The 13,932-nt window shown below is 36.4% G+C and overlaps 5 protein-coding genes across 6 annotated transcripts; 3 read left to right on the top strand and 2 right to left on the bottom strand.

Annotated features, from left to right (window-relative positions):
* Nucleotides 1-73: 73 nt before the first annotated feature.
* On the top strand, nucleotides 74-1,959 carry LOC110226124 (alkane hydroxylase MAH1). The gene has a single exon (XM_021016768.1). It carries the CDS (start codon nucleotides 474-476, stop codon nucleotides 1,884-1,886), a length of 1,413 nt encoding a protein of 470 aa, XP_020872427.1. The 5' UTR covers nucleotides 74-473; the 3' UTR covers nucleotides 1,887-1,959.
* LOC9302925 (alkane hydroxylase MAH1) lies at nucleotides 1,936-3,766 on the bottom strand. The gene has a single exon (XM_002866807.2). It carries the CDS (start codon nucleotides 3,582-3,584, stop codon nucleotides 2,025-2,027), a length of 1,560 nt encoding a protein of 519 aa, XP_002866853.1. The 5' UTR covers nucleotides 3,585-3,766; the 3' UTR covers nucleotides 1,936-2,024.
* A 1,548-nt stretch (nucleotides 3,767-5,314) lies between these two features.
* LOC9304980 (alkane hydroxylase MAH1) lies at nucleotides 5,315-7,350 on the bottom strand. Its single transcript, XM_002866806.2, has one exon. It carries the CDS (start codon nucleotides 7,034-7,036, stop codon nucleotides 5,489-5,491), a length of 1,548 nt encoding a protein of 515 aa, XP_002866852.1. The 5' UTR covers nucleotides 7,037-7,350; the 3' UTR covers nucleotides 5,315-5,488.
* Nucleotides 7,351-8,125: 775 nt separating this feature from the next.
* LOC9304979 (protein SLOW GREEN 1, chloroplastic) lies at nucleotides 8,126-9,991 on the top strand. The gene is made up of 5 exons (XM_021019489.1): nucleotides 8,126-8,748; nucleotides 8,904-9,047; nucleotides 9,167-9,247; nucleotides 9,374-9,573; nucleotides 9,676-9,991. The coding sequence occupies exons 1-4, from the start codon at nucleotides 8,137-8,139 to the stop codon at nucleotides 9,557-9,559; spliced, it is 1,023 nt and encodes a 340-aa protein (XP_020875148.1). The 5' UTR covers nucleotides 8,126-8,136; the 3' UTR covers nucleotides 9,560-9,573; nucleotides 9,676-9,991.
* Nucleotides 9,992-10,755: 764 nt separating this feature from the next.
* On the top strand, nucleotides 10,756-13,682 carry LOC9302924 (S-adenosylmethionine carrier 1, chloroplastic/mitochondrial). 2 transcript variants are annotated; one of them, XM_002868860.2, is made up of 13 exons: nucleotides 10,756-10,867; nucleotides 11,048-11,106; nucleotides 11,266-11,376; nucleotides 11,479-11,565; nucleotides 11,718-11,790; nucleotides 11,939-12,029; nucleotides 12,232-12,285; nucleotides 12,376-12,471; nucleotides 12,558-12,647; nucleotides 12,760-12,811; nucleotides 13,102-13,163; nucleotides 13,251-13,331; nucleotides 13,409-13,682. In XM_002868860.2, the coding sequence occupies exons 2-13, from the start codon at nucleotides 11,052-11,054 to the stop codon at nucleotides 13,532-13,534; spliced, it is 978 nt and encodes a 325-aa protein (XP_002868906.1). In that variant the 5' UTR covers nucleotides 10,756-10,867; nucleotides 11,048-11,051; the 3' UTR covers nucleotides 13,535-13,682. The 2 variants fall into 2 exon arrangements, with proteins under 2 accessions (XP_002868906.1, XP_020874480.1); XM_021018821.1 differs by having other exon boundaries at nucleotides 10,771-10,913.
* The last annotated feature ends 250 nt before the right edge of the window (nucleotides 13,683-13,932 follow it).

Genomic DNA, 13,932 nt, shown 5'->3' with positions numbered 1-13,932 from the left:
CACTCTAATGGCTTCAATAAGCTTAATTACCTTAATTAGATGATAAAGTTAGAAACGGGAAAAATGACAACTTTGAAAATACTAGAAAAGTTAAGTGTATAGATAATTTAATACTATTTTCTAATCTTATGTATACATCAACTATAGATAATTTATTACTATTTTCTAATCTTATGTATACATTAACTGTGCCTTGCAGTGTGTGCATATAACAAAATCTAGTGTATTTTAAGCAAAAATCCTTAATTGTTGTGCCTTGAAGTGTGTCATATAAATCCAGTTCCTTCTGCTAGTAAAGTACTACTAACCATCACAATGTATGTGTGTGTGTTAATCAAGCGCCTTACTCCAATGGCTTTACTAAGCTTTCTTGAAGCTTCCATAGCCATCTTTAGCTTTCTCATCCTTCTTTAATTTACTTCTTCAACAAAACAACTCATGGCCGGCTCCCTAGGAACTGGCCGGTTCTCGGTATGCTCCCCTGTCTGCTCGCGGTGCTCCGCCGGATCTATGACTATATCGTTGAGATTCTTGAAATCTCCGATTTGACATTTTCATTCAAGGGACCGCTGTTCGCTGGAATGGATATGTTGCTCACGGTTGATCCTGCTAACATTCATCATATAATGAACTCAAACTTCTCAAATTACATCAAAGGATCTGACTTCAAAGAAGTTTTTGATGTTTTTGGTGACGGAATTATCACCACAGACTCTGATCTATGGAAGAATCTGAGGAAGTCTTATCAAGCAATGCTCCATCATCAAGCGTTTCAAAAGTTTTCATTGAGTACCACAAGAAGTAAACTCATGGACGGGCTTGTTCCTCTTCTTAATCATTTTGCAGAGGAAGGAACAATTGTGGATTTGCAAGATGTGCTCGGGAGGTTCACTTTCGATACAGTCTTAATCCTTATAACCGGTTCTGATCCTAGATCTCTTTCCATTGAAATGCATGAGGATGAATTAGCTAAAGCTCTCGACGATGTTGCAGAAGGAATTTTGTTTAGGCATGTTAAACCAAAATTCTTGTGGAAGCTGCAGAAATGGATGGGATTGGGACACGAGAAGAAGATGACTGAAGCTAATGCAACTTTTGACCGTGTTTGCGCGAAATATATATCAGATAAGAGAGAAGAGATTATCAGATCACAAAGGTTTAATGATATTTCCTATGGAGAAAGTCATGAGGATCTTTTATCTTCCTTCATAAAGCTAGATACAACCAAGTACAAGCTCTTGAATTCGAGTGAAGATAAGTTCCTCAGAGACACTATTATGGCTTTCATTCTAGCGGGAAGAGATACAACTGCCTCTGCTCTCACTTGGTTCTTCTGGCTTCTCTCTGAAAGCCCTCAAGTGGTGACCAAGATTCTCCAAGAGATCATCAACATAAATCTATCAAAGAATGGAAATGGCCAAGAGAATTTAGACAAGTTGGTGTATTTACATGGTGTGTTGTGTGAAGCAATGAGACTCTATCCACCAGTTTCCTTTGGGCGCAAGTCTTCTATCAAATCAGATGTGCTTCCAAGTGGTCATAAAGTCGAAGCAAACTCTAAGATTATCATCTGCCTTAAAGCGTTGGGGAGGATGAGAGCGGTTTGGGGAGATGACGCATTGGAATTCAAGCCAGAGAGATGGGTTTCTGAGAAGGGAAGCTTAAGACATGAGCCCTCCTTCAAGTTCTTATCGTTTAATTCCGGTCCAAGAACTTGTCTAGGTAAACATTTAGCTATGACTCAAATGAAGATGGTGGCCATGGAGATATTACAAAACTATGACATTAAGGTTATTAAAGGGCAAAAGATTGAGCCAGTTCTTGGTTTTATATTGTCCATGAAGCATGGACTTAGGATCACAATTACTAAGAGGTGTCCATCTTGAAATTATATGAATAAATCTTTGTCTAGTTGTAATGTATTAATATAAAACATAACGAAATTTGAAATTTTATTTTATTGAATTGAACTTATTTTTCCTCACTCTTAGGGAGCATAAAGAAAGCATCTACTGAAAAAACAATCAAACCAAACATCTCTTAGTAACTGTGACTTTAAGACCATGCTTCATGTGGAGAATTACAGAAGGAGCTGGCTCGATTTGTTGCCCTTCAACGATCTTCATCTCATAATTCTGTATGATTTTCACAGCCACTGTCTTCATTTGCATCATAGCCACTTCTTTCCCCAAACAAGTTCTTGGACCAGCGTTAAACGATAAGAACTTATAAGATGGCTCGTGTACCGAATTTCCACTCTCAGAAATCCATCTCTCCGGTTTGAATTCCAATGCATCTTCTCCCCAAACCGATTTCATTCTCCCTAATGAGTAAAGACAGAACAAAATCTTCGAGTTGGCGTCGACTTTGTGTCCACTTGGAAGAACGTCTGGTTTTGTAGGAGACTTGTGTTGAAAGGGAACAGGTGGATAGAGTCTGAGGGCTTCACAAATCGCGCCGTGTAGATACACCAATTTCTTTAACTCTTGGGGATTGAATGAATCAGAGTCATTATTGTCAGAAGCATCAGCATTAACCTTGCTTCTTTGAAACAGATTTGTGTTTATTTCTTGACGAATCTTGGCAATGACTTCTGGGGTCTTAATGAGAAGCCAGAAGAACCAAGTGAGTCCAGATCCTGTCGTGTCTCGACCCGCTAACATGAAGGTCAAGATTGTGTCTCTGAGGAATCTTTCATCACTTGGATTCAGCAACTTGTACTTGGTCGTATCCAAATTCATGTAAGACGTCAGCAAATCTTTAGAATGAGAATCAACATTGTTAGTCCCACGGCTTACCTCATCTCTCTTTGTAGCTATGTACTTGGAGCAAACACGATCTAAAGTCGCGCGAGCTTTCGTCATCTTCTTCTCATCTCCTAACCCAAGCAAGCCTTGCAGCCTCCACAAGATCTCTGGTTTGATATGTCTGAAGAAAATAGCTTCCTCTGCATCGTCTAAAGCTCTTGCAAACTCGACTTCCGGCATTTCGACGGAGAGACAGCCTGGATCATACCCGGTCGCTAAAACAAATGTGGTGTCGAACGTGAATCTTTGGAACATGTCTTGCAAGTCCACAACGAGTTTCTCTTTAGCAACATGGTCAAGAAGTGGGACAAGCCCTTTCTCTAGCTTATTTGAGCTTGTAGCTAATGAAAACTTTTGAAACTCGGGATTCATCATCATGCTTTGAGCTGATTTCCTCAGATCTTTCCACAATTCCGAATCTGCATTGAAAATCCCGTCTCCCAAAATGTCGAATAACTTCTTGAATTCGGGTCCTTTCGGGTAGTTCGCGAAGTTTGAGCTCATGATGTGGTGGATATTAGCAGGATCAACCGTGACCAGCATGTCGAGGTTTGCGAAACACGGGCCTATGCAAGGATAGGTTAGATTTGTGACCTCGAGAATCTCGGTTATAAAGTCGTAAACACGATGGATCTCGACGAGCAAACCCGGAATCATACCAAGGAATGGCCAGTTTGTGGGGCACAGACGGTGAGGTTTCTTGTTGATCAAGAAATATCGGAAGAGGAGAAAACAAAAGAAAGCAATGGAGATTTCAAACAAGCTTATCAAAGCCATTAGAGATAGATTAAAAATGTATTTTTCTTCTTTTGAGATACACCAAATTGCAGCTTGTTGATGATACTTGATTTTGCTCTCATGTTGGATATATAAACCATTTCCTTTGTGCGTATTTGAGATATCGGTGATGTGTCTCTATCCTTTGAATAATCATAAAATGGAATTAAATCTTACTTTCTTTGGGATTATGTCCTCTTTTGTAATAAGTCTAAACATCCGTTGGAAACCAATGCATGTGACATATTATTACCTAATCAGTTATTTATTTTAACATAAATTTACATGAAATCAAAAATAACCACAAATAAATATCGGGTTACCTTATCTTTTATATAGATTTTCAAATAATCATGATACCTCTAAAACATCTGCAAGAATTTGTTTTGTTTGGAAGAAAAAAATTTACTACTATAATAGTTATTATTTTAATCTGGCTATTGTGGATATATATGCTTAGTTAGTTTAAAAGGTCAATAAATTGGTCTAAATCGTATCCCTATATCTCGTTTAAGATTATTCTTTTATAGAATACAATCAAATTTTATTAATCTAACTATATTAATTGAGACAAATATCTCTTCTTCTCAGATTTTTTGGAATCTGCAATGAATTGGTTAAATGCATTGACTAGTATTTATAGAATATACCATAACAAAGGAAGATTTTATATCTGTCATACCAAAAAAGAAAATGAACATTTAGATAAAATGTCATTAGTCAACTTTTCTTATCTTTCTAAAATTTTCAACATGATCTATATATAACGTGCAATAAACATTAATATATTTCGGCTAATCCCCTATATATTAATAGAGAAACATTTTTTTAAAAAAACCTTACTATCATGTGTTATTAACAAGATTGTCACGCTGATGTGTCGTTCTCACAATGATTTGGCTTCTATTTAGATAATTACCCAAAATTTATTAGACTATTTACCGAATTTGTCATTAGTCTCATACATCCATATATCTCATTAATAATTAAAAACATATACTTTTTGTTTATCTTATATTACTATATTTTTATATTTATATTTTTTTTATATACATTTATATAAAATTTCTTTAGCCGATGGGTAAACAATCTTTTTATTTATATTTATATTTAAATGATAAAATATATACAGTTGATTCAAGAATCTCGAATTCAAAACTACAAAATCTTTACATCTTTCATAATTTTTTTACTTGAATAAATAAGATAATCTCCTTTCTATATATGTTACGAATACTTAAAATATATACATTTGATTCAAGAATCTCGAATTCAAAACTACAAAATCTTAGCTTGGAAACTATCAAATCTCATCTTTGCTAAATTTTGGATTTCTTATACTTATTAAAAAAAAAAAATTCTTTTTATACTACAAAATCTCGAAATATTTAAAACATACGGAAAGACATATTGCCATAAATGGTAACATTTCGTCAATACTTTTTTATCACGTTGAAGCTTTATTCAAGGTTCAAATATTTCACGGGTAAAACATATTCTTATATGAAATCCCAAATTTGAATAAAACAAAAAAAAATTGTAACATGCATGTTTCGTTTTACACAAACGGATCTTGGATCCCGGATAATAATTTTAATCATAATAATTTTACTTGAATCACTTCATCCCGCACTATGTGCGGGTTGTTATCTAGTTTGTATTATATAACTTAAGTATAGGATTATATTTAATTCTACACTTACAATAAAAGAGGAAATTAGGGATTAGTATATTCTTAATAACATTTATATATTTTACTTGAATTTTAGAAATTATGTTTAACAATTATATTTTATTGGATGACTTTCAAGATGACTTGAGATTTCCTCATATCATATATAGGAGGGAGGATAAAGAAATCATCAACATCAACTGCCACAGTTTCTACTTTCTAGTTAAAACATTCAAGACCAACATCTTTTAGAGACTGTGACTTTAAGACCATGCTTCATGTGGAGAATAACCGAAGGAGCTGGCTTGATCTTGTGCCCTTCAACGACATTAATCTCATAGTTTTGTATGATTTTCACAGCCACTGTCTTCATTTGCATCATAGCCACTTCTTTCCCCAAACAAGTTCTTGGACCTGCGTTAAATGATAAGAACTTATAAGATGGCTCGTGTACCGATCTTCCACTCTCAGAAATCCATCTCTCCGGTTTGAATTCCAATGCATCTTCTCCCCAAACCGATTTCATTCTCCCTAATGAGTAAAGACAGAACAATATTTTCGAATTGGCTTTGACTTTGTGGCCGCTTGGAAGGACGTCGGGTTTAGTAGGAGACTTGTGGTTAAAGGGAACAGGTGGATAGAGCCTGAGAGCTTCACAAATTGCGCCGTGTAAATACACCAACTTCTTTATCCCTTGGGGATTGAATGAATCAGAATCATAAGAAACAGAACCGTCATTCTTGTTTCTTGGAAATAGATTTGTGTTGATTTCTTGACGAATCTTGGCCATGGCTTCTTGGTTTTTGCATAGAAGCCAGAAGAACCAAGTGAGCGCTGAGCCTGTCGTGTCTCTGCCAGCTAACATGAAGGACAGGATTGTGTCTCTAAGGAATCTGTCATCACTTGGATTCAACAACTTGTACTTAGTCGTGTCAACATTTAAAGAAGACATCAACAAATCATTAGAAGAAGAAGAACCGTCCCCTCGGTTGATCTCATCTCTCTTAGAAGCTATGCACTCAGAGCAAACACGATTGAAAACCGCGTGAGCTCTTTTCAGCTTCAACTCATCTCCAACCCCAATCAATCTTTGTATCTTCCACACCATCTCCGGCTTGACATGTCTGTAGAAAATGGCTTCCTCTGCATCGTCTAAAGCTCTTGCAAACTCGATTTCCGGCATTTCGACCGAGAGACAACCTGGATCATATCCGGTTGCTAAAACAAACGTAGTGTCAAACGTGAATCTTTGGAAAACATCTTGTAAGTCCACGACGAGTTTCTCTTTAGCAGCATGATCAAGAAGTGGAACAAGCCCTTTCTCTAGCTTACTCAAGCTTGTAGCTAATGAAAACCTTTGAAAATCGGGATCATTCATCATGCTTTGAGAAGATTTCCTTAGATCCTTCCACAACTCTGAATCCACGTTGAAAATCCCATCTCCCAAAACGTCAAATAACTTCTTGAATTCGGTTCCTTTCGGGTAATTCGCAAAGTTTGAGCTCATGATGTGGTGGATATTAGCAGGATCAACGGTGAACAACATGTCGATGCCCCCCAAAAAAGGTCCTTTGAAAAGATAGTTTAAGTTCCCGTCCTCAAGAACCTCAGTTATAAAGTCATAAACACGAGGGAGCTGGGGAAGTAAACCCGGAAGCATACCGAGGAGCGGCCAGTTTGTGAGAAATGAACGGTGCGGTTTCTTGCTGATCAGGAAAATTTGAAAGATAAGGAAACAAAAGAAAGCAATGGAGATTTCGAGTAAGCTGACCAAAGCCATTAGGGAGAAATTTGGGAGATTACACTAAGGCAAAGCTTGATTCTTATCTATGTTTTCATTCATACACTAAGGAGATATATATGAATATAACAAATCAGAAAGCGTCATATTATGTGTCCTAGATATATATTGGTTATTTGTCTTTATCGTTTCAATAATTATAACATGAGGGATCGGACCTTATCTTTGATGAGTATGTCCTCTTTTTGTTTGTTTGGTATTGTAGCTCTGTGGGAAGTCAAAACCTCTTTTGAAAACAATGGTCCACTGCATGCGACATATTACAATAATTAGTTATTTGTCCCAATAGAAGACAATTGTCCAGCTCCAAAAAAACTTTTTGAAGAAAGTAAATAGTACATTAGTTTAATTTTAATGGGCCAGTATATATTCTTAATTTACTGTGTATTCTTTTATGAAAAATAATAATAATTAAGTTACTTTTAAAAGTTCAGACTTATCATTATGGTTTATCACATTTTGAAGGGAATTTGCAGTAGATGTAAATTAATGCTATACGTTTATATTTAAGACAATAGCAAAAGTATTTTCAGTCCAAAATAAGTTGAAACGAGTTTTTGACTAATCTAGTTATTGAATGTTTTAATCATTTGCTTCTAGACCATCTACAAATATAGTAAATGATTTCTATATACACGAGAAGCCAAAAAAAAAAAAAAGGTTAGTTAGCTTTAACGGTGTATATAATGTCATTTTCTTATATTAATAGGTTTCACATATGTACTTGTTGTTACCATTAGAACTCATCAATCTGTATCTTTCGTATTAATTGATCTAAAAGGCAACAATAATTGAACACTCGGGATTTTGTGGCTGGTGGCGTTTGATACAGACATTTGTGATGTCTTTTGTACAGTACCTACCTTTGGGTTCTTGTCTACTTTGGCACATTGATTCAGGTTCCATGGTCCTTGGATAATGGGTTTTCTTATCTACTTCGGCACGTATGCATACGTTTTCCCCCTAAAAGATCTATAATGGGTCTACCTCTTTTGAGGCTAATGGGCTTAGGCCCTTTTTGGCCCAAATACAAAAACATAAATGTCAATTCTTCAGGAATATTATAAGGCCCTCGCAAAATGTGTTCGATCGGAGTACTTGCTCTCTGTTCGCCGGCTAAATTTCATCATCGCCGGGAACAATTGCTGATTTTTACTCCGACCCATTTGCGTAATCCTAATGGGTTTCAATTTCGGTGGAGAAAGTCCCGACCTTTCGCCCAATCCGTCAATTTCGCTCCGTCCTTTTCACAACTCCCTCTTATACGCTCTTCGACGTCTCTTCTTTCTTCCAAGGATTTCGTTCAGATTCTGGCGAGAAAAGCCGCCATTTTACTTGTTGGGTCGTTTGTCTTTCTAGGGTTCTGTTCTTCGAAACCTGCTTTAGCGTTACCCACTGCAACTGTCGTCTCTCAGGCAGAGTTAGAGGACGAGAAAATGTTCGAGAAGCTTCTGGAAAGTGAGCCAGAGAACATGGAGGCTATGAAGGCTGTTGTGTATAAGAAGATGAGGAGAGGGAAGAATGAAGATGCTGTGAAATATGTTGAGAAGCTGATGAAATTAGAGCCTCATGAAGTTGAATGGAAGCTTTTAGAAGCGCTTTGTTATGAAACGATGGGACAATTGAGCAAAGCTAAGAGATTGTATAAGGATATTCTCAAAGAACAACCTCTTTTGATCAGAGCTTTGCACGTATGTGTTTTCTCTAGGATTAGAGTCTTTTTATGAAACTGTGAATAATTGGATGTTTAGGAGAAATGGTGTTTTCTTTTGTTGGTAGGTAATAGAATGGTGCCTTGATTTCGATATTGCAGTATTCACTTTTGGTCTTGTCTTGTTTCTTGCAGGGTCTTGCTATGGTAATGCATAAGACTCATGACACCTCTGTCTTTGATATGCTCATGGAAGCTATGGAAGTTGCTCGACAAGGAAACCGAGTAACCGAGGAGAGAAACATACAAGTCTTGATTGGTCAAATGCATATTGTGCAGGTAAAACTGATCCTTAATTTCCTTCTTGTGTGTTTTGGATCTTCTGAACTATCTTTAAGTATGCATAGGAATAATGGATTGTGTTGTATGTACTTATGGACATTGGTTTAAAACCTCAGGGTCAATTTGAAGAAGGTCTAAAGATATTTCAACAGATGGTAAATGATAACCCTCGAGATTTTCGACCTTATCTTTGCCAGGTAAAGTTTATATATGAAAAGAATGATCTTTGATTCCCTAAAGTCATATCTCAGTTACCAAGTAAAAGGAATTTAGCTTTATCTTCTGCTATTCCGCTTGAAAGAAATTGCTGGTATTTGTTTCAGGGCATAGTCTATAGCTTAATGGATAAAAAAGAGGAAGCAGCTCAACAGTTTGAGAACTATTGGAGCCTTGTACCTGAAGAATTCCCACAAAAGGGATTTCTCGACGATGTTGCCTTGGCTGCTCAAGCCAAATCCCGAGAACGACTTCAAAACACATTCAAAGCTAAATTTACTCAGGGGAAATAAAATCATGGATCCAGGTGAGTAATTTCATCTTACTTGATGCTTCATCATCAGTTGGAAGTTTTCTTCTTGAGGTTTGCAGTGCCACTCATGTAATCACACTTTTGGTCATGTTGCAGCTACATGACATATGGTTATAAAGAATACCAGATATGAAATGTTAACAACCTGTGTCGGGTTAAAGAATAAACCGCTTTCGAGCAGGCAGTGTTTGTGGCTGCATTTAGAACCGAGTAGAAGGCGGTGTTTTTTTTTTTTTCAGTCATGTCAGTGATTTCTTTAAAGGTACATAAGCAGACATGAAAGGTTGCGACTTCCTTGTCATTCGTAGAAATACTATAGAACTGTTTCAATTTGGATATTTTTTTCAGTGTCTATTGGTCGTACCATTGTTGTTGATACATTTCTGATTTCTGATTGCACTAGATTCCCTAATTCTGGAGTGTTCTTTGCAGAAAAAGAAAACAACAATTGAATTTTTATGAGTAATAATGGTTTTTTGTTTGTTCATAAACTGAGGTAATTTGACGATTTAGGTAATTGATTTACTTCAATTATTCTTTTTTTATATTATTTGTTGGCAGATCCAGAGATGCTATTTTTTTAAATTATTATGGCGTGTAATTTGACAAAAAAGTATATTGTCTTATTACAACATCGACCAACTAAAGTATCCAATAAATAATTATCTTCCTAGTTCTAATTTCTTACCACGTTTTCTATGCAATCTACCTACTACCATTGACAAACTATACACGATCTACCTTATTAGAGCATCTCCAATGGTTGGTTCTTAACCTTGGATCTTAACAATTATTTACATTAAAATTTTCACTATTATTCTAAGCTAAGAACAAATGAAGAATATCTAAAAAAAAAAGTCCTCCAATGGTTAAGAACTTATTGGTTCTTAAGTTCAAAAAAAATTCAAATTTTGTATATAGATGTCTTTCACTACAAGAATCCATATATACAAGCATTTATGCAGTCATAGAAAGAAGTAGAAGATGTACAAGCATTCATTCATTTTAGCTTTGGTTCCCATTTTTATAAATATGTTTTGGTTCCTTTTAGGTTATAATTAACGTATACATATATTTACACAAGAAATTGATGACGGGCTTTTTATAGGGCTAGTGGATCGTTATAGGCCCATTTGGATTAAGACATAACTCTGTAAATAGAAGAAGAGGAAGCTTCTTCTTCTAATCCCCTAGCGGAGAAACTTTGGGAAGAGCCAAAGAACTCGGGACTCTCTCTCTCTCTCTCTCTCTCTCTCTCTTGCTTACAACACTTCGCGCTTCTCTTACTGTAATCTCTCTAATGCCACAGTCACTACATTTATGAGCTTTTGTCTGTATGTATGATGTTTTGTATAGTTGTTCTTCACTTGTTTGGTTGCGATTTCTTTTTTTTTTCTTTTTCTTTTTGGTGAATTTTGCGTTTCGCTGTAAAGAAAGATAATGAGTGAAGTTGATTTGGTGAAATTAGGCTCATGGCTCCTCTTACTCTCTCTGTTGATGTGAAGAGCTCTTCAGCCACTTCTCCTGGTAAATTCTCTTTGTCTGTCTTCATTATTGACTCTGTGACTCCTTTTCTTCAATTCTTTTGCGTATTGGTTTGTGGTTTGATACAAAAAGTGATGTCTTTGTTGGGATCTATATATATATACTCCATTGATGATGGAGATAAATGTTTTGTTTTTGCAGATGTTTTCAAGAGGGTAATGCAGAGTCCACAGCTCAAAATGAGCAAAGGATTTTTTGCATCTGTTAATACGCAAGAAGATAAACCCTTTGATTTCTTCCGCACTCTCTTTGGTTTGTGTATATTTTGCCTTTTGATCCATTTGCAATTTTTGTTTTTAATGGGCAGCTTTCAGGTGTCTTTGTTATTCTTATGTTTTGGTTTTGATGATGCAGAGGGATTTATAGCAGGAGGTACAGCTGGAGTTGTAGTTGAAACAGCTTTATACCCAATTGATACTATTAAGACTAGACTTCAGGCAGGTCAACCAACTTACAAATATTTATTTCTTTGTTAGACATTCTTTTAACTGTATGCAATTAGCTCCTGTAGTCCTTTTGGTTTAAACGAAACAAAATAGAAAAAAGTGTTGAACGTTAGTTCCTAAACTAGTTTGATCTTATGATGTAGGCAGCTCGTGGAGGTGGGAAAATTGTTTTGAAGGGTCTTTATTCAGGATTAGCTGGAAATATTGCTGGTGTCTTACCGTAAGTGACTGTGATCTCACAGAGCTCATCCGTATTGTTAATTCAGAGTCTAAATGGCGAGAGCCCTAAGAAAATAGATACTACTGACAAAGTTATTTCCTTGTCCCTTCTATTTCTTCTATTTTTATACTTGGTTCCTTCTTTGTAGGGCGTCGGCTTTATTTGTTGGAGTTTATGAACCCACAAAGCAGAAACTGCTAAAGACCTTCCCTGATCATTTAAGCGCAGTTGCTCACCTGGTGAGAAATTTTCTCAATCTTTAGTTTGGCCATGGAAAAAGTAGTTTATTAGTCTCTGCTATCACTAAATGATCAGGTCGTGATTATGTCAGTAAATGAATGGTATAAATTAAGCAACAATATTCTTTTTAGATCTTTGAATTGTTTCTCGCATATTCCTTGAATTCAAGGGTGAAAAGGAACAATTTGTTTCAAATTGCAGACAGCAGGGGCCATCGGTGGACTTGCTGCCTCTCTGATTCGAGTGCCTACAGAGGTAAATGAGAACGCTCTCTTGTATATCACAATCCAGACCATGTTCTACTTACGATCCCTCAATCGACATTTCTGTGTATGTATTCATTAGGTTGTGAAGCAGAGAATGCAGACCGGACAGTTTACATCAGCCCCCAATGCTGTTCGACTTATTGCATCAAAAGAGGGATTTAGGGGTCTTTATGCAGTTAGTAACACGTTTATTAGCTCCTTCTTTAAGTCTGCACTTTTTTGTTGAAATTTCATGTGGTAACTTATTTCATTTGCTTCTAGGGCTATCGGTCCTTCCTTTTGCGAGATTTGCCGTTTGATGCTATACAGTTCTGCATATATGAGCAGCTATGCTTGGGGTATAAAAAAGCAGTAAGTCTCTTTGTAAAATAATTGACATTTCTTCTATCTGTAATATCTTGAACAAGGCATCGGAAAAAAAAAAAAAACGCATGGTAACTTCTGATGTTCTGATATTTGGCAGGCGCGTAGAGACCTTAGTGATCCTGAGAACGCTCTAATCGGTGCCTTTGCTGGTTGGTGACATACCTTACATGCTTTAATAGGATATTGATATTCTTCTGATCCATAAAATCAAACCTGATGAGATTTAAGCCGCTGAACATTAAAAAAGATTGTGGTCTTCATTTACCTTAACATTGCACAGTACAATGGAGTAATAACATGGAAAACCAGTTATCATAGATGTATATGGCATTACTCCATTGCACAGTACAATGGAGTAATAACATGGAAAACCAGTTATCATAGATGTATATGGCATTACTTAATGAGTGGTGCTTTGATATCGTCGTTGTTTATGCAGGTGCTCTGACCGGAGCAGTCACCACTCCGCTTGATGTCATTAAGACAAGATTAATGGTTCAGGTAATAATAGTATTCTCACACTTTAGAAGTCTCCCTTTGTATCTCCAAAATCCAATCATCTTATTGTCCTTCTTTGACATTTTTCAGGGATCAGCCAAACAATATCAAGGAATCGTTGACTGTGTTCAAACAATTGTAAGAGAGGAAGGAGCTCCAGCTCTCTTAAAGGTACACACACACACAACTTGAAGGTTTCACTAAGCAGCTTTAAGAGTAGAGTTCTTACACGAGATTTGACTTAATAGGGTATTGGGCCAAGAGTGTTGTGGATAGGTATTGGAGGTTCAATCTTCTTTGGTGTCCTCGAGAGCACTAAGAGAACACTTGCACAGAGACGTCCCAATACGGTCAAAGAAACCAAAGAGGAATAAGTGTCTGGCCGAACAAGAAAATGAGTGAAAGTTGATAATGTTTCACATTCAACCCCCTTTGTGAGTTCTACCAATGTGTTTGTTTAAGTACCAATGACCAATTCAACAACTTTTTTCATTAAATAAAAATATTGTTCATTTCAGATTATGTCATTTCTTGATTATATTTGACATTTGAAATTAGCTTCTTTGTTGCAGTTTCTATCATATCCTTTATTTTTAGTTACTTTCATCATCTCTGTTGGGCACAACAACTGCTCCAATAAATCTTCTAATTCCGTGCGTGATTATGCCCACCCACCCGCACCCATGGCGCGTGAACTCCACCGCATCAAAATCTCTGGGATTTTTTCGAATTTTTGAGAAAGAAAGCGCGTGAGGAGCTTATGTGACGGGGA

Source organism: Arabidopsis lyrata (assembly GCF_000004255.2).
Source record: "Arabidopsis lyrata subsp. lyrata unplaced genomic scaffold ARALYscaffold_7, whole genome shotgun sequence".
In the NCBI taxonomy this organism is placed as follows: Eukaryota; Viridiplantae; Streptophyta; class Magnoliopsida; order Brassicales; family Brassicaceae; genus Arabidopsis; species Arabidopsis lyrata.
The sequence above is the reverse complement of the archived record's forward strand: the minus strand, read 5'-3'. Positions and strand labels throughout refer to the sequence as shown.